General features: G+C 48.1%; 1 protein-coding gene across 4 annotated transcripts in view; it reads right to left on the bottom strand.

Moving 5' to 3' along the window:
- The window catches only part of FAM169A (family with sequence similarity 169 member A), a 502,597-nt gene that overhangs the window by 356,841 nt on the left and 120,068 nt on the right, over positions 1 to 25,688 (bottom strand). For all 4 annotated transcript variants that reach the window (XM_078675250.1, XM_078675251.1, XM_078675252.1 and 1 more), the window contains exon 2: positions 20,910 to 21,047. In XM_078675250.1, coding sequence (XP_078531376.1) covers positions 20,910 to 21,044 — 135 coding nt within the window. In that variant the 5' untranslated portion in view covers positions 21,045 to 21,047. The remainder of the gene's footprint in view (positions 1 to 20,909; positions 21,048 to 25,688) is intronic.

Genomic DNA, 25,688 nt, shown 5'->3' with positions numbered 1-25,688 from the left:
CACACTAAATCAGAAATTCTAAATATGTATAAATGAAAATGAAGTATCTGTATTGTCTTGTCTAGCCCAAGCGCCCACTACCTATCACTTCCATAACTTCCCTATATGTTCACATACTGTGTGTCATTTAAATGTTGCTATGTACAGTATTTCTTGTCGAAATGCTTCTGTTGCTGCAAAACATACCTAAATGTTGACCCTCATTCACCAGTCTGCAATAGTCTTCACAGACTGCATAGTTGCAAGAGAATCTACACCGGGTTGCCGCAAAACCACTGGCAAACAACAGAAGGTTTGCAACATTTCGATAGCCCTCAACGTAAAAACTGTGCCGCACAAACTACAGCTGCTCTGTGTTACAAGCCTACAATTACCATCCATTAGTGGCGCTGTCTTTTTAGGCCTGTCCAGACAAACAGTAAGAACTACCATTACAAATGCTTTCAAATATACATAAAGAGGGCTTTGGCTCCACCAAAAAGGGTATAATTTCTCACCCCATGCTATTGGCTATTTGGTGTACAATTCTACCTCCTACAGAACAGCTTGGACAGCAATGTATGATGAACTATTTTAAATATTTCAAAAGCACACTGAATCATCAGCATTATATTTTTTATCATTGATAACAATAATCCAAATGCATTTCTTCTGCAATTTCAACGTGCATTACCAGTTGACACTTTGCTGCTATTTGATTGATAATCTATATATATTGTCCAGTGGCACTCATTTCCGGAATACCTATGACCAAACTTGAACTAAGTTCAAGGTATTCAGTTAAATTGTATGATGATTAGTGTTATGCTGATATATCTTCATCCTAATATAATCAAGACCCAACACTTCAGTCCTGGGTAGAAATGATTTTGCTCTATATATAAGATATATACATACAAGGTGCAAACTGTACAATGGAAAAGTGTAGACGGTGCAGTGCTGGTGTAGGTGAATATATGCCAGAGTGATGCAAAATACACTGTACATATTCCTGGTTGTCAACAGTTTGGAACACAGTTCGTGTTGCAGGATTACATCAATTCATATAATTCCACCATGTGATTCTGTAACTAGGGAATGCCATTGGTAAGTATCAGTACAAACAGTCACCAACACCTCCTTCCTTTAATCCAGGATGCGTTCTGCTCTACACCACTGCGTCTGCTGTCTCATTCAGCAATGGCTATTACTATTTGAAATCTTCTTGTTGTAGACACGCTCTAGCTGCAGTCAGGCTCCCACTGGACAAAGTGGCAAACCTGCAGCAGCTTCAGCATTAGTACAAACCAATTCTTAAAACTGTTGTGAAACAGCTTTAAGAACTGCATCTGCCATATAAAGCTCTCCACCTGTTGCTATCCGTCAGACAGCAATGTTTTCTAAACAAGTTGGACCTCTTCTGCGCCCACCGCTACAAATACAGCAGAGAACTTACCTCAAAATTATGGTGCCTGCCTAGGCTCCAATCTGTAACACAGTCAAACCTCTGCAGCTTGCTGAACAAACCTTAAGGCCCTCAGTGTGAGTGGTGAGTGATTCCATTGATGGCCTAAAGAACAGTTTTTAGGATTACAAATGGAGAAATTCACTGCACCTAGTATTCCTGGGTGAAGTCATCTGACATTTTTTACCCAAGACAAGTCTTTTAAATCACACCTACAGTACTTTGCCGTCAGTAAAACTTCCAGTATTATGTATTCACATGTAAAACTCGGTGCAGCAGCACAGATCCATCATGATATGCCACATTACATAGGGCCTCTAGGGGATTAGCTAGTGAGTCCCAGTAATACCGGGATACAAACTTATTGATACCCCGGCATCGGTAATACCGGGTGCTGTATCACTGCCCAAGAATACTGGCGCACTTACAATGGAGCCCTAAATTTCATATGTGTATACCTTTCATTATTCAACTACGACAGGACAGGTAGCTAATTCTTTCTAACATCCCATTCTGTTTCTCAAACATAAGAAGATTGACAAACTACATTTTTCAGTTTATGTTAGGAAATCCCACTCAGCAAATGTTGCCATTTCAAACAAGCATTTGCAATGCAATAGGTCTCGCATTAGGAAAGTTTGAGCTATTGGTATTGTAAATGACAACTTTTTTATTTATGTGTTGGTTTTGAAAATAGCCAAATTAATAGCTTTGACATTTATAATGCCAATAGTTTTAACTTTCGCAAATGTGACACCTATAGCATTTGTAATGCAATATGTGTTGCATTTACGTGATTTTGATGTATTGTTATTACAAATAACAATGGCTTTTCATTTTTTTAATCATTAATACTTAAATAAAAGTTATTTTAATTTATAATGGCAATAGCTTTTGTAAAAACCTTTTTTGAAGATTAAGTTCATTGTATTTTATTGTGACGAAAATCCAAGAACAGAAGTAAAATAACATCTTTTTGTGACATTTGTAATAAACCTTGAAACATTGAGAGAACATATTTGAACCAGTTGTTGTTGAATGGTTGCACAGATTGATGCTGTACTGGCACTGAGTGTTGTGGTGGCTACGAGTAATGCTGTGTCGTTCAGTGAGGCTGTGGTAGCGCATAGTGATGTTGTGGTGCCCCTGAGTGATGCGGTGGAGGGGCTGAGTGATGTTGTGGTGATGCAATAGATGGATAGAGTGAGTGCTGGAGAGGGGTGACTGGGCTGGAGAGGGGTGACTGGGCTGGAGAGGGGTGACTGGGCTGGAGAGCTGTGAATGGGCTGGAGAGCTGTGAATGGGCAGGAGAGGGGTGACTGGGCAGGAGAGGGGTGACTGGGCAGGGGAGGGGTGACTGGGCAGGGGAGGGGTGACTGGGCAGGGGAGGGGTGACTGGGCAGGGGAGGGGTGACTGGGCAGGGGAGGGGTGACTGGGCAGGGGAGGGGTGACTGGGCAGGGGAGGGGTGACTGGGCAGGGGAGGGGTGACTGGGCAGGAGAGGGGTGTCTGGGCAGGAGAGGGGTGTTGGGCAGGAGAGGGGTGTTGGGCAGGAGAGGGGTGTTGGGCAGGAGAGGGGTGTTGGGCAGGAGTGGGGTGTTGGGCAGGAGTGGGGTGTTGGGCAGGAGTGGGGTGTTGGGCAGGAGAGGGGTGTTGGGCAGGAGAGGGGTGTTGGGCAGGAGAGGGGTGTTGGGCAGGAGAGGGGTGTTGGGCAGGAGTGGGGTGTTGGGCAGGAGTGGGGTGTTGGGCAGGAGTGGGGTGTTGGGCAGGAGAGGGGTGTTGGGCAGGAGAGGGGTGTTGGGCAGGAGAGCGGTGTTGGGCAGGAGAGCAGTGAATGGGCAGGAGAGCAGTGAATGGGCAGGAGAGCGGTGAGTGGGCAGGAGAGCGGTGAGTGGGCAGGAGAGCGGTGAGTGGGCAGGAGAGCGGTGAATGGGCAGGAGAGCGGTGAATGGGCAGGAGAGCGGTGAATGGGCAAGAGAGCGGTGAATGGGCAAGAGAGCGGTGAATGGGCAAGAGAGCGGTGAATGGGCAAGAGAGCGGTTAATGGGCAAGAGAGCGGTTAATGGGCAAGAGACCAGAGAATGGACAGGAGCACTGAAATGGGCAGGAGAGGGGTGAATGGGGATGAGAGGGGTGAATGGGGAGAGGGGTGACTTGGCAGGACGGCGGTGAATGGGCAGGAGGGTGGTGAATGGGCAGAAAAGGGGTGAATGGCGGGTGAGTGGATAAGGGGTGGGAAGGCGGTGAATAAGGAGTAACTCGAATATGGGCGTTGGTAAAAATACGTTTGAACGTGATCTGGGGTGTGCAGGACCTCCTCTGAAGAGAGGGAGAGGCGTAGAGGCAGGGAAGGGACACAGAGGCCTGAGGAGGCAGCTGGGGCGCTGCACGTAGGAGAGGGCGCATCAGTGGATGTGAAGGTCTGCAGAGGGGGGAGAGTTCGAGGAGAGGTGAGAGTGGAGGAAGGGCTGTGAACAGGCTAGTGACCGAGGGCAGGAGGGAGGCTGCGAGAACATAGGGCAGAATAAAGCTTGATGCTGTACTGGCACTGAGTGATGTGGTGGCTACGAGTAATGCTGTGTCGTTCAGTGAGGCTGTGGTAGCGCATAGTGATGTTGTGGTGCCCCTGAGTGATGCGGTGGTGGGGCTGAGTGATGTTGTGGTGATGCAATAGATGGAGAGGGGTGACTGGGATGGAGAGGGGTGAATGGGCTGGAGAGCTGTGAATGGGCAGGAGAGCTGTGACTGGGCAGGAGAGCTGTGACTGGGCAGGAGAGCTGTGACTGGGCAGGAGAGGGGTGACTGGGCAGGAGAGGGGTGACTGGGCAGGAGAGGGGTGACTGGGCAGGAGAGGGGTGACTGGGCAGGAGAGGGGTGACTGGGCAGGAGAGGGGTGACTGGGCAGGAGAGGGGTGACTGGGCAGGAGAGGGTGACTGGGTAGGAGAGCAGTGAATGGGCAGGAGAGCGTTGATGGATAGGAGAGCGGTGAATGAGCAGGAGAGGATTTTCTGGTTTGAGAGGGGTGTTGGGCAGGAGAGGGGTGTTGGGCATTTACTGGTTTGAGAGGGGTGTTGGGCAGGAGTGGGGTGTTGGGCAGGAGTGGGGTGTTGGGCAGGAGTGGGGTGTTGGGCTGGAGAGGGGTGTTGGGCAGGAGAGGGGTGTTGGGCAGGAGAGGGGTGTTGGGCAGGAGAGGGGTGTTGGGCAGGAGAGGGGTGGTTGGGCAGGAGAGGGGTGGTTGGGCAGGAGAGCGGTGAATGGGCAACAGAGCGGTGAATGGGCAGGAGAGCGGTGAATGGGCAGGAGAGCGGTGAATGGGCAGGAGAGCGGTGAATGGGCAGGAGAGCGGTGAATGGGCAGGAGAGCGGTGACTGGGCAGGAGAGGGGTGACTGGGCAGGGGAGGGGTGTTGGGCAGGAGAGGGGTGTTGGGCAGGAGAGGGGTGTTGGGCAGGAGAGGGGTGTTGGGCAGGAGAGGGGTGTTGGGCAGGAGAGGGGTGACTGGGCAGGAGAGGGGTGACTGGGCAGTGGAGGGGTGTTGGGCAGGAGAGGGGTGTTGGGCAGGAGAGGGGTGTTGGGCAGGAAAGGGGTGTTGGGCAGGAGAGGGTTGGTTGGGCAGGAGAGCGGTGAATGGGCAGGAGAGCGGTGAATGGGCAGGAGAGCGGTGAATGGGCAGGAGAGCGGTGAATGGGCAGGAGAGCGGTGAATGGGCAGGAGAGCGGTGAATGGGCAGGAGAGCGGTTAATGGACAGGAGCACTGAAATGGGCAGGAGAGGGGTGAATGGGGATGAGAGGGGTGAATGGGGGAGAGGGGTGACTTGGCAGGACGGTGGTGAATGGGTGAGAGGGGTGACTTGGCAGGACGGTGGTGAATGGGCAGGAGGGTGGTGAATGGGCAGGAAAGGGGTGAATGGCGGGTGAGTGAATAAGGGGTGGGAAGGCGGTGAATAAGGAGTAACTCGAATATGGGCGTTGGTAAAAATACGTTTGAACGTGATCTGGGGTGTGCAGCACCTCCTCTGAAGAGAGGGAGAGGCGTGGAGGCAGGGAAGGGACACAGAGGCCTGAGGAGGCAGCTGGGGCGCTGCACGTAGGAGAGGGCGCATCAGTGGATGTGAAGGTCGGCAGAGGGGGGAGAGTTAGAGGAGAGGTGAGAGTGGAGGAAGGACTGTGAACAGGCTAGTGACCGAGGGCAGGAGGGGGGCTGCGAGAACATGGGGCCGAATAAAGGTAAGGGCGGACAGACGGGAGCCGCACCTCATGGAGGATTCCCCACATGAAGTACTGACTGAAACAAGGACAAGAGACGCAGAGGTAATATAGACTCTGCCAGGTAAAATAAAAAATTTTTAACTGTAGTCACCTCTTTGCCCAGTGACGTGAGGAAATCATGGCTGGCACTGATTCAGTCAGATAGGGACATTAATTAGTTAATGCCTCACTGCTGACGTCTGTGTGTAAGTACTGGGGGTCCTGTGTGTTATCCCAACAAAAGTAACTCCGCTTACATTTCTTCTAAAGTTTATAAATTTAATAACATTCATTGAACTGGGTAACAACAACACGATTGACCGCACTCATAAACGGCAAAACCGCTATATCCCGCATGCTACACAAATAAAGCTATTATACTGTAAAAGACGATACGAATAATGCGCATAGTATATATAAAATACGGATTGTAGTTTGAGATGTGAATGCCTGCGAGGAGTTTAAAGAGAAACAAAAGAAATAATAGTATGCCCCACTCTTCGTCTCCTGGATGGGTCACATCGTCCTAACATCATGACAAGAGACGTGTTAGTGTTGTTTAATCACAGTATTTTATAAATATTTACACTAATTAAAAATTTCAGTAAATATCGTTATCTTAATCTTTGAAGGATATCCTGCCCATCCACAACATAGACCTATTTTCCGTATTGACTGAGAACATATTAGAGTCCGTAACTTGGCAGGGCGAGGTAGTCTAACTTTTTGGTGCTTAAGTGTAAACTCAGAATGAAAATGATGAACACTACCGTCTTGACATGCGACCCAACTCTATCGCCTGAAAACATGTTCCTCCGAACAAGTTATTTCTTCTTTTTAGCTCTTCCAGCCCTCAGCCACTCATGCTCACTCTTTCAGTCAGCGATACATTTCGCAAATAAAGTCACCTTGCAATTTACGGGCCGCGCCATGCCAGAGTCAATTGCCGAAAATTCACCAACTCAAAGCATCAATACAGCAAGACTTACCTACCGTCTCGCGACGGAGGATCTTCCATAAAAAAAAGCCACAGAACACCCGGCACGCAGTGCTGACTCTTCTCCCCCAAATAAAACCTAGAGCTGGCCGCGCATGCGCCGTACATGCAGCTTGCGCATGCTCTGCGGCTCATGGCCAGTGGAGGCCCATGTGGACGCTGCAGGCAGCGCCTGTCTCCTTCCGGGGCTCCCGTGGTGAAGAGGGGGCCCCGGCGCTAGAAAAGAAATGTGGGAGCTGAAGTCCCGGGTCCCAGGAGGGGGCCCGGGTGAAGAGCAGCAGATGGCAGTGCGGGGCCCCCGTGACTGAGGAGAGAGTCCCGCGTCGTGCTGCCGGACTGAAACTGCACGGAAACAGCAGCCAGCCGCCATTCAGCTGGAATCCTGCCTCAGACCCGGTAAGTGGGGGATTCGCGTAATATATAGAAGCCGTCCCTAAATGGAGCTTAGTTGGAGGGGGAGGAGCGCTTGTGTGTGCGACGGGTGTCTGTGTATGTGTGTGTGTGTGTGTGCGTGCGTGTCTGCGCTTGTGTGTGTGTCTGTGGCAGATGGTGCGAGCCCGGTTACGTAAGGGGGGGTGCCTGTATGTGTGTGCATGCGCGCGTGTGTGTGCCTGCCTGCGTGCGTGTGAGTGTGCCTGAAAGCGCTCTGAAATGAAGAAACTAAACCAAAAGCACGCTCACACAGACAAAGAAACATGCTGAAAGAAGGGCGCGTGCACGCAGTGTAATCCAGCCGAGAAGCGCGTGGCAGTTTCTTGTCCTCCATTCCCCCGAGTCAGCTAACTATAAGTCTCCACCTGGACGCATCCTTTGGATGCGAATTCCAGGCTCGACCTAAAAAGTAACGGACATCTACATGCTTATGCTTGTAAACATTATCCTTTCTAAGTTTACTAAAAGAAATGCCACTTTAAAAAAAATTCTTAGGAAATATCAGAACTGTCTCAGTTTATAGTATGTCTGATTAGTTCACTCCAGGAGACACCATGGGACAGATTTCCTTTCCGTTCATGCAATGCAACACGGCAAGGCAAGCTTCTGTGCTGCACTGAGTGAAAGGTAGATGTCATACCTGCTGATCAGCCAGTGTGACTGTGTTGATGGAATGTTGGTGTCTGGTGGCAGTGGAATGTTGGTGAGTGAAGGAGTCAGTTGGTGGATGGGTTGAGCTGCAGGAAGGCTGCTCCTGGTGGGGCTTCTCTACTATGTAACATCTATCCTGAATAATCCTACTTGACTAATCTACATGGAACTGGACCTGCTTTCTTTCACAACATATTTTGGCGACGATTTTGAAAAGACCTACGTGGGCAACTGGACTGAGAAAGGAAACTGTCCAAACTGAAATTTACATGAAACAAAGCTGAGGAATCTACTGAGAGAAGAGAATAAATGTAAGGATCCTTTGAAACTTGAAGTGCTGAGATAGACAGTATGCCCACTAGCCCCACCAGTGTCCTAACCCACCGAACAGCCCAACACCCAGGGCATGCTGGAACCTTTTACATCCTCACAAACACGTTGCATCAGTGTCATTCCCAGTCTTCCTCTATGTGCCTTCCTGCCACCTGCATTTAAGGAGATGGGCTGCTGGCTTATTTGCGTGTGCTGGGAATGCTGTTAGCACACTTGGAGCAACTTGGAGCGCTGTTGTGCGTAACCTAAAGTGTGTTCATGACATTAATTACAGGCATGCCTACAATGACATTATTGGCTCAGCACTTTATTTCAACTTGCTGTTATGCTGGAACAAACAAGAAACGGTGTTCGTGACTCTGGATTCTGGCATTGTTCCTAACTGTAGCATTGTTTCCACCATCCCTGCATGCGGGGGATTACGAGGAACACATAATTCACTATTAGAACATTGGAATGTTGGGAGCTCCATTGTAGACAATGGAGTGCTCCATGCTTTTACAGGCCGGTAAAGGCCCGCAGAGCAACATGCCAATGTTTTATAAAGGCCTCTCGGAGCTTGAGGGGATTTAAATCCCCTCGAGCTTTGAGAGGTCATTGTTTTATTAGTTAGAACATTCTGCCCACTAGTGGCATAATGTTCTAATAGCCTTATAGCCCTTCGTAGCAGGGCTATACCGGCTATTAAAGTCCCGGTCCCTTGTTAAAGTCCCTCGCCTTCGGTTCGGGCCTTTAACGCGGGAGCGGGCCTTTAATTGCTGGTATAGCCCGCTATGGTGGGCTATAAGGCTATATTAGGCCAAGGTATCTGTAAGTACTTTCATTGATTTTTTGAGGTGGGCCTAGGTTTGTTTTTGTATGGTTTTGGCTCCGGCAGGCCCCCTTTACATGTGGAAGTTTAACCACAGTCATTTTGGATTTTAAATGAGAGCGCATGTCATTCTTAGTGCAGGCAGTCATACCTGCATCTTGGACTCCTGCGGTGCCTCCGTGGGGTCTTATGTGATGTCTGTTCTTCTACTGCTATGGGATGCTTTGGAGCACGATGATGCCGGGAGCCATCCGGCGTAGCATCAATGGTGCGTGCCGCTATCTTGTGTTTGGCGGCAGCACTCAACTTAGTTGGCTGTTCCCGGTGCCATCTACAGATGGTTGCTGTCTTCTTCGAATTGGTGACAGCTTGCAAGCAGCAGGGTAAGGTTTCCCATGCATTGTATGTTTGGCGCAGTGCAATTTCTCTGCGTCAGGTCTTCGTGGCCAGCTCATTGTGAGCTCTGAATTTTTGACGTTATCAGCACCCACATGCTGTGAACCACCCGGCGTCTCTTTGGCTTGAGTGTACTCTTCTTCTCAGATGGCGCAACCCTTCTTTGACCACATGACACTCTTACTTAGCATAAATCCTCAACTCGAAGAAGTTCTGTTGTTGGTCGGCTTCCTTAATGTTACCGTGGTCATCATGCGCAGCTTTCACGTCGGTTTGTCCTGCTGAGTGGTGCCATCATGCTTCAGCGAAGAGTAACGCTGCCGTACCATTTGGATATGACAGTGTAGAATTGGAAAGTCTCTCCTACCAGTTTTCCATGTACTGTGGTTTTTCTTCAGTACGGTATGGACTTGACTTGAGGTTATGTGGGCGAATGTACATTCTAAATTTTTGGACAATCAACTCTGCCTCCTTATATGAAGTGACCACTTGAGTGCCTATTTGATGTCTAAGTTTGAAATCTGGAAACCCTACAGTTTTTCCCTTTACCAATTTTTAATGCACTAATAGGTGGATATGAACCTCCTTAACGTTATTCTTTACTTATGAGTGGGAAAAAATATGAGCTTCATTCACGTTCGTTTTTACTCTTGCGTGTGTGTGTTTGTGATACATGAAAAGGTTAGCCTCAGTGCTTGCGTTGAAAGAAAGAGTGCGACTGGATAGTGTTTAAATGTTGGAATATGCACCCATGAATACTTTCTTGCTTATTTCAGTTTGTTGCAGTTCTGGGCAGAGAAGAAGCCTTATTTTTTAAATGTGAGTGAGGTTGTTTTTACCTGTTTTATTACACTTACCAACCTTACTTCGGGTAAGGGTGAAGGGTAAATAGGATGTTGGAAGCCTAATTTTGAAATGTGGGCGAAGCCATTTTTCATGTTTGGTGTGGTGTGTTGTTCCACACTTACCACCCTTACTGCGGGTAAGAGTGAAGGGCAGTGGAGATGCCGGATTTTGTCAGAGTGATGTGGCAGTGTGAAGCCACAGTACATGGGTTTTTAGAGTTTTTGCCACCCAGACTTTGGGGTTAGGATGAAGGGCAGAACGTGAGCCACGTTTTGCGATGAAATTGTTTTATCACTTTTGATTGCTGTTGCCACCTTATTACAAAATTGAATGTAGACCTATGTTGTTCTATTCATGGTTCGTGTGGACTATTTTTCCACACTTTCCACCCTTACAATGGGTAAGAGTGAAGGGCAGTTAGATGCCACAGGGTTCATTTGGGGTGGTGTCCCACGCATACTTGTTTTGGACAGTTCCCTACCGCGCATCCTGGTTGGTTTCTATTTACCACTTGTGTGTTAGCCTGGCCAGCTGGTATGTGAGTGGTACTGGGGTTTTGGTAGTTGTGGTAGGATGCGGAAGAGTGTGTGCTTTATTTTGCATGGTGGAAAGGGAGAAGAGGTGAGTGTAGTGGTGCTTATGCGTTTAGAGAAGTTGTTGATTGCATGGTGTGCTTTATCCTTTTCCTGGGTTATTTATTGTTATCTTTGCTTACATGTATTTCCTCCATCTTTACATGTATTACATTACATTCTCTGGTTGACATTTATGATCTTTACATTTAATATGTTATTCATAGATGTATGCAGTGTCTTTTACCATCTTTGTATTTATTATGTCAACATGTACCTCCTGTTCGTTCATTACCTTGGCGTACTAGTCGTACATGTTGTGGTAGCAACCTTATCTTTGTTATTTAATGAATGGAGATGTGTTATACCTGCTGCTTAGCCAGTGTGACTATGTAGATGGAATGTTGGTGTCTGAGGTGGCAGAGGAATGTTGGTGAGTGAAGGAGTCAGTTGGTGGATGGGCTGAGCAGCCGGACGGCTGCTCCTAGTGGGGCTTCGCTACTTTGTCACATCTATCCTGAATAAACCTACTTGACTAATCTACATGGAACTGGACCTGCTTTCTTTCACAATAGTAGAGAACAGAAACGTTCCATATCTCTGCTCTCTCCCAGCACTGGTTCACTATAGGTTGCCTAGCACCAATGCACACACCCCTGCACTTTGGTGCAAGGGTTCCTCTATTACAGGCAGGACTGTTTTTCTGCATGAAGAGAAAACAATCCTTAAAGGCATAATCCTCCGTCCATGTGTGCTGCAAAATGTAGCACACTTGGAGAGAGGAAGTAGCAAACAGAAATAAAGATATTTCTCCTCGTTACACTTCTGTGGGGAAGGCAAACTAATTTGTCGCAAAACTAGGTTTACAAATCTTTGTAAAGCTTACCTTGCGTCAAAATGCATAGGTGGATGCATGGTAATCTCCATGCTCCACCCGTACAACGCCTACCCAACGCAAGGTAACTTTAGGCAGTACAATGCACTGTGTTACATTACTTTATATTAATTGACTTTGCATGGCTTTATAAATGCCAAAAATAATTTGGTGTTGGGGCTGCCTCACAAGAGTGACGCAACACAGATGCAAAATTTCAGTAGATCTGGGCCTCTGTCCTTAATTTTTATTTTTATTCTTGTTTTCTTGAGATAAAAATTGAAAGCAGGGTTCAACAGGAACAACGTCACAAAAAACCTGATGGCTGGTCGAGTGTGGACATAGCAACTGGATTCAAGCTAGCCTGGCTGATGAGGTGTTCGCCCTAAGTTGGCACGGTATGATCAGACATGGGTCCCTTGCTCACTTTGCCACTGGATTCAAGCTAGACTTGCTGATGAGGAGTGTTACCCTGAAACCGGTCCCAGGAGGCTTGTTTGCGGTCCAAGGAAGACCTGGCTTGGCAGTTCAGGCTGGACTGTTCCCACGAGGCACAGGGTCAAGACTGATTTGCATATAGCTTGGTCTGAACTGGGGTGGCGAAGTGAGCTAAAGAACGATGATGGATTCAACCCAGATATATTACTGTGGGTGAGTGTCTGAAAAGTTTCTGTACTCCTTCCATCATCTCCTTGTGTTAACTATACCAGTAGTTCTTAACCTATTGTCCAGGGACTCCTGAGAGTCAGACGGTCCACGACTGCTTAGACAATTAAATAACATTAACCTATTAATCAAATGTTTATAAATAAAGAATCAACATTTTAAATTGGAGGCTTCAAATTAAGTTTATATCCTCAGATTGATATGTGGGAGCAGTGCAAGTTCATCAAAGATATAGTATGGATGATGAGTGGCGTCAATTGAAGTAGGAAAAGTTCCAACTTTTCAATTAACAATACATTTTAGTTTTGTTTTGTATATTTGTTTGTGGATGTGTAAAGTGTGGATGTAAGCATGATGGCAGACTCCAGATTGGTGTTTATGTTGATTGGAGTGAATGGTTGGAAGAATATCCAAAATAAAGTTATTGAACTGAGGAAATCTGCAATCAGACCAGCAGCTTATGGTGGTAAACCAATAGACGTTGTGGGTCTATTTGATACCACAGTGTCCTTTAGGTTTCAATTTGTTTTATTGTTGCAGGAACGCTCTCAGGAAACAGAATGCATCTGATTGTTGCCGACTCAGCGTCAACATTTGGTCGATGTCAGCTATTATACACATTTTTGCTTCAAAGAACCCAACAAGCCCCCTCCCTTCCTATCCCCCTAGGGTACCTGTGACTAATAACCTTATATCTTTTATGTCTGTGATTCCGGATGTGTCCACAGTGTCCTTTAAAGGAAATTCTTCATCTGCTATTGTATATGTTGCCAAATATGGATCGTCTCTTTTAGGGTGTTTAGACCAACGCAATTTAGAGATATAACCATGAGCACGTTTTTTTTAAAGAAAGAGTGTATAAGCATGTGGGCAATGCATGCTTCCGAGTGGGAAGTGAGATTCCCCACGGTGTTGACTGATAAGTTTGGAGGTTGAAAGGGATTTAAGCATAAAATACAACTTAAAGAAGGAGCGGAACCTGTGGTCTATAAAGTGAGGTTCCTTTGATGATTAGGGCAGAATTACATAAGAAATTGGCCATTTTGAGTAAACAAGAGATCATTGAGCCAACTGAAGGTTCAGAGTGGTTGTCCCATTTGTGCTTGTGCATAAACCGAAGGGTGGGAAGATCCACACTGAGAAGAGCAAAATGGCAATACAGATTGCAGGAGTATTGTTATAGGATGGAATACATTCCTTGTGTTAACAATGTCATGGCTGATTATCTGCCTTATAAATTGTTCCAATTCTCTATCCATACCAGGCCACCAATATACACCTCTAAATCTTGTCTTCATGGCACGCATTCTGATATAGCCCTCATACGCAAAAGCTTTTGCGTATGAGGGCTATATCAGAATGCGTGCCATGAAGACAAGATTTAGAGGTGTATATTGGTGGCCTGGTATGGATAGAGAATTGGAACAATTTATAAGGCAGTGCTTGTATTGTGTTGCAGCAATAGGGTTGAGGTTATCATTACAAACTCTGGGAGTGACGTACCTGTTCTAGGAAAGGTGTGGTAAAAATTGGCTGTGGACATAATTAGTCCTCTGGGTGTGGGGAAAGGTCAAGTTAAGTATGGCATTTTGATGACAGATTATTATTCCTGATAGCCACAATGAGATTGTGTCTGACAATGGTCCTGTTGGACTGAATACTCTTGAGGTAGCATTTCCTTAAACGTTTTGCTTTTAAATCCTGGGTTTTGCTGATTCTCTTTTAGTGGCCTTAGGGTTCTGGGCACTTTCCCCCTGTAAATGCAGTGTGAAAGTGCTTGCACCCTTCCTACACATGTTAGGAAGTGGTGCTTACCTAATGTTTTTAAACATGCCTGAAACCTGCCATTGCAGGCATGTGTGTGCACTACTTGCATCTATGATGTTTTTAAACATATCAGGCCTGCTATTGCAGCCTGTGTGCGCAATTGTACTTATCCTCAGGTTGGCCTTTCTAAACCACTGGCCAATCGTGAGGGGACATTTCACTACCACTAGAGCACCCCTAGTATAAGTCTTGAGGGGTGACGCAAGTGGAAATCGAAAGGTAAGGCAGGTACATGAGTGTTGCCTGCCCAGGTAGTGAATAATACCCATGTATGTTTTCACTACCCATGAGGTTTGCTCTTCTCATAGGTTAACATGGGGAAAAGGTTGAAATGACTTCAAGCTGCAAAAGTGCTGTTAGATTTGGGGGTCTCTAGTTGGCACAGGTAGGTACTTGTGACAAATAGGGACCCTTGCCTCTAGTCAGGGTAAGGGGGTACACTCCTAAAATAACCCCTACTCACCCCCTTGGTAGCTTGGCACGAGCAGACAGGCTTATCTCAGAGGCAGTTTGTAAAGCATTTGTGACAACATACAGTAATCCAGTGACAAAACTACAGATTAACACAACACGGTTGTATATTAAAAATAAGTATTCTTTATATATACTTAACACAAGACCACAAATGAAAAAAATCCAAAATACTATACTTAAGATGGTAGTTTTAAATTAGTGCTGTTCATTTCTTAAAATACCACACTTTAAGTCAATGTATCTTTCGATTCGTGATGCTTCCACAACAAGCAATGTTGCAGTGATGTAAATGCGGCAAAGTTCCGGTGCAAAGAAATAAAGACGTGAAGATCTTCCCGATGCGGCATGCTTCTCTGATGATACAAGAAGTCTTGGTTCGATGCGACAGCTGCAGCGACGACACCCTTGTTCAGCGATGCAACAGCAACAGCCTCGGCTCCGGCATCTTCTCCAACGTTGCAAGAGGCTTCCGCACAAAGCGACAACTACAGCGGCGACATCCAAGATGTGATGGCAGCAGCTTCGACAGCGGCGCGCTTCTCCGTGGATGCAAGGCGCTTCTCTTGATGCGGTGCAATACGACAGCTACAGCGGCGACATCCACGATGCGACAGCAGCAGCATCGACGGCGACACGCTTCTTCCTCGTTGCGAGACACTACTCTTGATGCGGTGCAATACGACAGCTACAGCGCCGACATTCAAGATGCGACGGCAGCAGCAGCAACGGCGACACGCTTCCTCTATGTTGCGGAACGCTTCTCTTGATGAGGTGTAATACGACAGCTACAGCGTTGACATTCACGATGCGAAGGCAGCAGCAGCGACACGCTTCTTCCTCTTGAGTCGCGCTTCCAGCTCCTTGTGACACGCAGTCCCTCAGAAGGCCTAAAGCAGCAGCAGGCACTTCCCAAGTAACTCTGGGGAGCTGGGGGTTGAAGTCTGTTGTCCCTGAGACTTCAGCAGGAGGCAAGCTCTGTTCCAAGCCCTTCGAGATCCTTACAAGTTCAAAGTAAAGTACACAAAGTTCCTTTCTCCTTCCTTTGGCAGTCAGGCAACCACTGCAGGCCAATCCCCCAAGCAGCACTTCAGCTTAGGGATAGTCTCTCCTCAGTTTCTTCAGGTACCTCTCCTCAGTAAAGGTTTATTCTTGTTTGTCCAAAAGTGATCTAATTTCTTGGGAGCAGGGTCCCAATATTTATACCCCAAAATGTTTTGTCCTCTGAAGGCAGAGGGGCCTTTGCCCAGTCCAAACCAGTTCTGGAGCACTCTGTTGACAAGACTCCTTCTTTCCTTTCACAGTGCAGGGCAGAAACATCTGATACCCCACAGGAGGTGGAACCAGCATTGTGGAGGGAAAGTACAGCCCTGGAGCACTTTGTGGACTTGATTCCTCCTCTTCTTTCACAGTGCAGGGCAGAGACATCAGCCACACCACAGGAGGTGGAGCCAGCATTGTGGAAGGCAGGCACAGCCCTATTCAGGTCCCAGGTGCAACTCCTCCCACCCATCTAGATGCAGATCTCTCTATTCACCACTGGGCTGACTCATTCTGTCTCATGGAATCCCCCAGCCCTGTCACTCAAACTCCAGACAAGGAATACACAACCTAGCAGAGGCAGGCTTTGGATAGTTAGACAAGAAAATACCTACTTTCTAAAAGTGGTATTTTCAAACACAGAATGGTAAAACCAACTTCACTAAAAGATGTATTTTATCATTCTGAGTTCAAGCATACTAAACTCGAATTTCTACCATGTTTCCTGAGTCAGTTAAGATTATAAAATGTAATAATCTAACTGCCCATTCTGGCCTATGGAGAGCAGGTAGCCTTGCGATAGTGACAAACGAAAATGGCTGTAATTCACTATTAGGACATGCCACACACACACCAAGGTATGTCCTACCTTATACTTACAATGCACCCTGCCTTTGGGCCTACCATAGTGGTGTCTGATATGAAGAAAAGGAAAGGTTTAGGGACTGGAAAGTGAGTGCACTTGCCCAGTCAACATGGCAGTACCAGACTGCACACAGGCTCTGCAATGGCAGGCCTTAGACACACTTTTACAGGCTGCTTCTGTGGATGGCACAACCAGTGCTGTAAGCCCACTAGCAGTGCACTCCTGGTACACTGTACTAGGGTCTGACAGGTAAACCAAACCAGCCAATCATAGAATCACAAATTCATACATTAATTTATAATAGGGAGAGCATATGCACCTTAGCACTGATCAGCAATGGTAAAGTGCCCAGAGTCATAAAACCAACAAAAACAGGTCAGACACAATACAGGAGGATGACCCTGCAAAAGGGCCAAGTCCAACAAGTGCCTCACAGAGAAGCAGTTTCACCATGTTTCCTATCATTGGATTCACAATGACGAACGCTCTCTTGTGGTAAAGGTGGTTTTGTCATTGATAGTTTAGAAATGCCACTTCTAGGAAGTGGGCATTTCTCTGCTTTAAAACTCTTTGTGTGCCTTTTAGTTTGACTCCAGTTCACACTGGAGGCTGGGGAGCACATCTAACTACGGGTGCCATACTTCAGCAGGGAAATACATGTGTGAGGACGTTGGACTGGAGATCCTGGAACTTGCTATGCTCACTGACAGAGGAATCTGTTGTGCACCCTTCCTGAATAGTGGCTGGCCTGACTACCTGTTGCTGTGTGGCACCCCAAATTGTGCTCTCCAAGGGCTTGTTGGGTTGCCCCCGGTTCTCTTAATCAGGTCTCAGGGACATCAAAGACCATATGGAGAACGGTGCCCTCTTAAGTGCCCACATTGTCTGCTGGATCCCAACTGGTAGCGCAGCATGAGCATGGTACTATGTATTGTGCCTGGAGACCGGGGTGCCTTGTGGGGACCCCCAAAAGTATTGCCTGCATCTAAGGAGTTTGGCTCTTGCAACGTGAGGGCCTCAACACGAATATGCATCTTGTTGGTGGTGAGCAGATTAACTGGTTGCGGGATTCAGCATTGCCAGCTTGGTCGATCGCACCACATCTCTCTTGTGCGACACGCTGACTGCATGCTCATTGCATGTGGTGTCTGATTCACAAGTTGCGACCCTTGGAGGAAGGGGGTACCCCTAGTAATGCCTCATTCTACCTCATGCAGCACTGCTAAACTTGTGCCTCTGTGTGTAACCAGAATTGTCTGCTGTGACCTGTGTTAATGCGCACTAGGCGTTGCACCTCACTTCCAGAGAAGTGCGTATTTGCAACTCTTCGTTGTGTGTGATCGGTATTGTCTGGTGCGACCTGTTTCAACATGCACAGGACGTTGTGCCATGGGGGTATGGAATTTGCAACTCTTTGTTGTGTGTGATTGGAACGGTCAGGTTCGACTCAGATTAACGCACACCAGACATTGTGCCTTCTTCCAAGGGAGGTGCGGAGGAGCAGATTTCTGTTCCACTGTGCCCGAATTGCCTGAGTGCAACTTTGATCGACATGTGCCCGACGGGGTGTGTCCTTCTTCCCAGAAACTCCCATGCTTCATCCCCATTCATCAAATATTCCTTATGTGCCATCAGTGTGAGGATTAACTGCCCTTTCCTCACCTGTCCACGACGACTTTGTGTTGCCAGCTAGTATTGCCCAAATTGGGCCTGGGTGTTGAGAGTAATTGAATGGGCTGAGGAACGCTTCCAAGAGTGATCGGAAGCGTTTTAAGTGACTACAAGACCCCTCAAACCCTTGTGCCTGGCAGGCCTGGGCTGGTGCTGAAATGCCAATTGTGAAACCCTTTAATTGAATGATTGTCACCATCAGCCCGCTTCTAATCCGCTTACAATGGGTGAACTTCTCAAGTGGTGGCTAACCCCTATTTGTCGACTGCCACCTATTTAGCCTTGCTACCTACCCCCACCTTTTTCTTCTACCCTAAGTGTGACTACAGCCACAATCGGCATAGTATCAGGGGGAGGGTCCTCTGTCTCCAACCTGTGGGCGTATGGCAGTTGGGGTTAGGTGAAAGGTGGAGGGGGGCTTAGGCCACAGGGTTTACATTTGTATTATCAACTGACCTTCCGGATATAAGTTGCACTGCATTACGGTGCTGTGTGCGAGTGTTTTCCATATGGACCTGCCTGATATTCGTTGCACTGCATGCTGAGTGAGTGTGTGGGAGTGACTGCACCAGGACCATCTGTTATTAATTACACAGTTCAGCTCACGTTGGTTCCTTGCCAAAAGAATACTACGTTTGACATTGGTTTTTACCCATGCAGACTTGGCCCACAGTGCCGTTTACAAGTGTACACATTAATGATATTGTTGTGATCTGGGGTGCACCTTATACCTGTGTGGTATTGAATTGTAATAATTGCCAGGGTGGGCCAAGTTCTGACACTGTTTTGCACCGCATAAGGGTGCTGAGAGGTAAAGTAGGATCTTCCCCAAGTGTAAACACTACTGATGTCATTTTAACACGGTTGGGCCTAGTACTGCTAGTAATATTTCCAAATGTGATTTATGTCCCAAAATACATGATGTTCATGTTTAATTAATGTGTGTGCTGAATAAAAACTTTATTGATATACACCACGTGTAAAGTCCCTTTTGTGACGCTCATTGTATTTATTGTGTGAGAGTATTGTACCAATGCTTTACACATTGCCTCTGTGATAAGCCTGACTGCTCAGTGCCAAACTACCCAAGGATGAGTGCAGGATATACAATGAGGGTAATCACCCACCCCTGCATCGCGACAGCCAACCAGAAAGTGCCAGTTCCATCAGGTCCTGTTTTTTTCTTATGAATATGAAGAATTTCTTAGGGAATTTGGCATCAAACATGTCACTACTTTAGTATTTCATCCAATAAGTAATGGTCTTGTAGAACACTTTAATAGGGTAAAAAAAGAAAAAATACAGTTATCCTTGGAAAATGGTTTGAATTGGATGCAGTAAGTAAAAAATCGTTTGTGGACTATATGAACTACGCCCAATGTGGACACCAAAGTATCTCCTTTTGTGTTGTTAAAAGGGAGTTTAATAAGTTCAAAGATTAACAGAATCTGGATGGCGAGGAAGATGCCATTGGAGGAGATCATGAAGAGTGTGTGTGAAAGGAGAAAGGTGGCTCAAGAGAAGTATGTTAAGGTCGTATTGTGGTGTCGAAATGTGGAAGAAGGTGATTTGGTAAGGATCACGAAACCCTTAGTTGGGAAGGGAAAGGTATGTTGTTTTCTAGTCCAAAGATGGTGAAGAGAGTGGGAGCACATATAGTGACATTAGACAATGGAAAGTGTTAGAATAAAGATAAAGTATGACTGTTCGTAGAGGAAAACCAAAGAACTACTGTGCAAAAGAAAGTCTAAGTTGCAAGGAAGCGCATCAGCTGGTTGTGCTCATAGGAAGAATTTCTGGAAAGAGGGATGAAACACATCAATTGGATGCTCTGAAAATATCGTCCTGACCAAGCTTTCATCCGGTTAAGCTAGAGGAGTATGAACTCGGATGTATCGAAAACTAATGTTACCTTTATTCATATGGCACCTGTATATGCTACAATGTGCAATTTTCCTTATCATTTAAGTTACATGATTGTAGTTAGTGGCAATTTAGGTTTTGAAAAATTGCATATCACTAGGAAGTATACTTTATTCATATTTTTTTTTGCTTAGTATATACATATAAGGTGGAAGAAATGTTGGGTTCTCAATTGGAATTATAAGGGACGCGTGGACTGTGGTTTGTTAGAATGTTGGGGCTTTGTGATGTAGGTAGGGTTGTTAATCTTTGAGACAACTGAGTTCAGTTGTTGTTTGCCTGCTTCCCTGCCAGTCCTATATGGAGATACTTCAATAAAGGTTATGTTATCATCCTTACCTGCAAATGTGTAACTTTTCCTTCACCAAATGCTTAAAAGTCATGATTATGGAGAATCAATGCAATTTCTGTATAGGTATTGTCAGTTTGATGATTGATTGTGTGCAGATGTCCCCAGTCCGCTCCTGTTCTGTCCTGCTTGCCACCTGTTCCCCTGTTGCCCATACTCCATAACATGTTGACACACCTAAACAAAGTGGTACCCAAGAGTTCTATTACTTGATGATTGCTGGTGTTCATTCATCCCTACACTGCCCTTATTTTACCCGTATTATGTCTCTGCTGCCCCTGTCACTACCCTACCTAAGCTGCACTCCTGGTTTGTCTGTCCCCATCACATTCTAGTTTTCGTTTGCCTGGTGTCTCTCGCTCTGTAGCTTGGGAGAGCCCTGTAACGCCCTTTTACTGTTTTATTATTCAAATCCAGTGCTGTTTGAAGGAGACTCTACAAAAATACCTTCTGATACAGACTAAAGCATTTAAAAAAAACCTGTGCATCTTACATCGCTTTTTCCAGGAGTAGAAAAAATCTCTGGATTCCCAGGGTCTCCACAGCGGAGGTCAGACAGGTAATCTTCAGCAGAGCTCTCCAGATCGTCATGACTGCAGTCATCCAGTATGTCAACCGGGAAGGACATCTCCTAAAAGAAATTCAAAACATACAGCTGCTATTAGGTGAAAAAACTACGTGCTACAACGCAGGATCATTTTTGCATTTTTTCAGAACACATGCCTGCGTTTCAATGCTTCTCAGGTCCACTTCCATGAAGAGGCTCTTGAATGACATTCTCATGTTACCGTTTCATTTTTATTGGCCACATTCTGTGGTGTTTGAATTCAGGGCTAATAGTCAAACAAAACGCCCCTTTTGCAGCAGTTTTTTTAAAAAAAAATGTTATGTTGGATTCATGAGACCTAAACAGTTTTATGCATTTGCGCAAACACTTCTGACCACCTCCTACCCGGGAGATAATTAAATGAAGAGATCTTCCTTATCCGAACCCTCTCCTTATAAGGGGTTTGGAATGAATCACTGCCCCCTACTTACTATAGCGCTCGTAGCTGTTTTGCAATATACTCATATTTTAAATTTAAAGAAAAATTCTATTAATACAAAGGTTCATCATGGTGCCGTGTTGTTAGAAAGTGAACTGAGGCTGACTGTTCATTGAGTGGGTTTTCACAATCAGGTCAACAGCTGGTCACCAACCAACATCATGTGGTGACACTGGGGTGGTTCATCTCCCATATACTTTAATTGGATTGTGGTGTTCACCAGACAACGCTCTTAGCTCTTGCTTTGTTCAGCATCTACAATGAGTGACTTCAGGAACGGAACTTAGGGGCATATTATCAAGAAACCGCCGTAACATTATCGCCGCTTTAGCGGCAGAAAACTGCCTCTAAAGTGGCAATAATGGGCTTGATAATACGCCCTTGTGAATTCCCATAGAAGCCCATGTTCACACCAGAACATGGGCTTCTATGGGCATTCACAAGGGCGTATTATCAAGCCCATTATCGCCACTTTAGCGGCAGTTTTCTGCCGCTAAAGCGGCGATAGTGTTACCGCGGTTTCTTGATAATATGCCCCCAGTCTTTAGGTATATGGGAAATTCTGTCCACCGATACACGATGACAATGTAATCCACTTGAAGTCCTCTACCACTGAAAACAGTTTCAATCAATCAATCAATCAGTCATTTGTTAAGCGCACTACATACCCGTGAGGGTCTCAAGGCGCTGGGGGTGGGGGGGGGAGGGGGTTGCTGGGGGAGGTGGGGCCTGCTACTGATCGAACAGCCAGGTCTTTAGTGTCCTCCTGAAGGTCATCCGGTCTTGGGTCTGTCGTAGGCTCAGTGGGAGGTTGTTCCATGTCTAGGCGGCGAGTTGGGAGAAGGATCTCCCGCCGGTGGTTGTTCTTCGGACGCGCGGGACGGTGGCGAGTGAGAGGTCGGCGGAGCGTAGCTGGCGGTTGGGGGTGCAGAGGGAGAGCCGTCTGTTGAGGTAGGCTGGGCTGGTCTTGTGGATTGCCTTGTGTGCGTGGATGAGGAGCTTGAAGGATATCCTCTTGTTGACGGGGAGCCAGTGCAGGTTTCTCAGGTGAGGGGTGATGTGGCCGTGTTGTGGTACATCGAGGATCACTTGTGCCGAGGCGCTTTGGATACGTTGTAGTCGATTGATGAGCTTGGTCGGGGCTCCCGCGTAGAGGGCGTTCCGTAGTCGAGTCTGATGCTGACGAGGGCCTGGGTGACTGTCTTTCTTGTATCTGTCGGGATCCATCTATAGATCTTGCGGAGCATGGGGAGGGTGTTGAAGCAGGAGGAGGAGACGACGTTGACTTGCTTGGTCATTGAGAGCGCTGAGTCAAGGATGATTCCCATGTTGCGTGCATGGTCGGTGGGGGTCGGGGCTGCCCCCAGTGCTGTTGGCCACCAGGAGTCGTCCCAGGCTGACGGGTTGGAGCCGAGGATGAGGACCTCTGTCTTGTCCGAGTTCAGCTTCAGACAGCTTATCTTCATCCAGTCGGCAACAGCCTTCATTCCTTCATGGAGGTTGGCTTTGGCGGTGATGGGGTCCTTGCTGAGGGAGAGGATCAGTTGAGTGTCGTTGGCGTAGGAGATTATGTTGAGGTTGTGCTGTAGGGCGACATGTGCAAGTGGGCCACGTAAATGTTGAACAGTGTCGGGCTGAGGGAGGATCCTTGGGGTACGCCGCAGATGATCTCGGAGGCTTCAGAACGGAACGGGTGGAGGCGGACGCTCTGGGTTCTGCTGGAGAGGAAGGAGGTGGTCCATTCCGGAGCCTTGTCTCGGATCTCTGCGGCGTGGAGGCGTGTGCGTAGTGTGCGGTGGCAGACGGTGTCGAAGGCGGCGGAAAGGTCTAGGAGGATGAGTGCTGCAGTCTCATCTTTGTCTCGCAGGGTCCTGATGTCGTCGGTGGCGGCTATGAGGGCGGTCTCGGTGCTGTGGTTGCTGCGGAACCCTGACTGGGAAGGGTCCAGGATTCTGTTCTCTTCGAGGTATCGGGTTAGCTGTCTGTTAACGATTTTCTCGATGACCTTGGCCGGGAAGGGGAGCAGAGAGATGGGTCGGACGTTCTCGAGGTCTCTTGGGTCTGCTTTGGGTTTTTTGAGTAGGGCGTTGATCTCGGCGTGTTTCCAGCTCTCTGGGAAGGTCGCGGTCTCAAGGGAGAGATTGGTGACGTTGCGTAGGTGGGGTGCGATGGAGCTGCTTGCTTTGTTGAAGACGTGGTGAGGGAATGGGTCTGACGGAGAGCCGGAGTGGATTGTGCTCATGGTCTTGATGGTGTCATCCACGCTCATGCTGGTCCAGGCTAGTAAGGAGACGTGGTCGATGGTGTGCGGAGGGTCTGTTGTGCTGCTGTCTGTTGGGGCTGTCTGGGTGTTGAAGCTGTCGTGGATGTCTGCTATCTTGCGGTGGAAGAAGGTGGCGAGGGAGTCGCACAGGGCTTGCGACGGCGGGATGTCGTTGGTGTTGGAGTTCCTTGCTGTCGTGTGTGTTGTTGTCGAGGCGGTCTTTGAAGGAGGTCTTCTTGGCAGCCCTGATGAGGTGGTGGTGGTTGCGGACGGCGTCCTTGTGTGCTGCGTGGCTGTCCGGAGTTTTTTCACTGTGCCATTTCTTCTCTAGTTTCCGGCAGGCTTGCTTGGAATCTAGGAGTTCTGCGGTGAACCAGCAGGCCCTCTTGCTGGTGTCTCTGTGGGGGGGTTTCTTCAGCAGGGCGAGGGTGTTGGCACAGTCCTCAATCCAGCGTCTGAGGTTGTGGGCAGCGACATCGGTGTTGGAGGGTTCGGTGGGTGGGCTGAGAGCGAGGTTTGCATGTAGTTGGTCTTCGGTGATTTTGCTCCAGCGGCGGCGGGGGATCTGTTGGGTGCGGTGGTGTGTGGTGGGTTTCTGGTAGGTGAAGTGGATGCAGCGGTGGTCGGTCTAGAGGAGTTCGATGGTGTGGCTGACGGAGACGTGCGGGCTTGAGGAGAAGACGGGGTCGAGCGTGTGGCCGGCGGAGTGGGTGGGTGTTGTGACGAGTTGTCTCAGTCCGAGGTTGACGAGGTTATCAATCAGGGTTGTGGAGTTGTTGTTCTCAAGTTGAAAGTTCAGGTCTCCGAGGAGGATGTAGTCGGTGGAGGTCAGGGCATGCGTGCTGATGAAGTCGGCGATGGAGTCGCTGAACTGGGGGCGGGGTCCGAAGGGTCGGTAGACGAGGGTGCTTCTGAGGGTGGAGTTGGGGTCTGTGTGGATCTGGAAATGCATGTGTTCGGCCGTGCTGAGCGCGTCGTCGGTGCTAGTCGAGACCCTGATGCTGTTCTTGTGGACGATGGCGATTCCTCCTCCGACTCCGTTGGTGCGGTCTCTGCGGGTGTTCTTGTAGCCGTCTGGGATGGCAATGGTGGTGTCGGGTGCAGAAGAGTTGTTCAACCAGGTCTCTGTCAGGAAGGCAACATCTGGGGAGGTTGTGTTGAGCAGGTCCCAGAGCTCAACGGCGTGTTTGCGTACGGAGCGGGTGTTCAGTAGTATGCATCGGAGGGGGTTGAGGTCTTTCTTGGTGGGTGGTTCATCGGTTCTGTGGCTGGTGTAACTGCAGTTCCGGCAGGTGAAGGGACCGTGTGTGCAGTTACGGGTGGCCTTGAAGCAGTTGTGGGTCCGTCCGGGGTTGAGAGCGTGCAGAGTGCTGGCGTCATAGTGGCGGCGGTCGTCATGGCAGGTGCGGGGGCCAGGGGTTCTAGCGCTGGGTGCGGTCCAGGCGGGGACGGGAGCAGACAGGCTTGCCACGCGCCAGCGGCGCGACCGCGCAGCGCCCGGCATGTATGGGGAGGTGGGAGTGAGGAGCAGCTGGGTGGCGGGGGGAAACGAGTGGCACAGAGGCAGAAAGGTCCCAAGAAAGGGCAGAAAAGGTCACAAAAAAAGGGGGGAAACGAGTGGCACAGAGGCACAAAGGTCCCAAGAAAGGGCAGAAAGGTCACAAAAAACAGGGGGAAACGAGTGGCAGAGAGGGCAGAAAGGTCCCAAGAAAGGGCAAAAAGGTCACAAAAAACGGGTGGAAACGAGTGGCACAGAGGCACAAAGGTCCAGAGAAAGGGCAGAAAGGTCACAGGAAAGGGCAGAAAGGGCAGAAAACATGGGGGAAACGAGTGGCACAGAGGGCAGAAAGGTCCCGAGAAAGGGCAGAAAGGTCACAAAAAACGGGGGGAAACGAGTGGCACCGAGGCACAAAGGTCACAGGAAAGGGCAGAAAGGTCAGAAAAAACGGGGGGAAATGAGTGG

Source organism: Lissotriton helveticus, chromosome 2_1 (genome assembly GCF_964261635.1).
Source record: "Lissotriton helveticus chromosome 2_1, aLisHel1.1, whole genome shotgun sequence".
Classification (NCBI taxonomy): domain Eukaryota; kingdom Metazoa; phylum Chordata; class Amphibia; order Caudata; family Salamandridae; genus Lissotriton; species Lissotriton helveticus.
The sequence above is the reverse complement of the archived record's forward strand: the minus strand, read 5'-3'. Positions and strand labels throughout refer to the sequence as shown.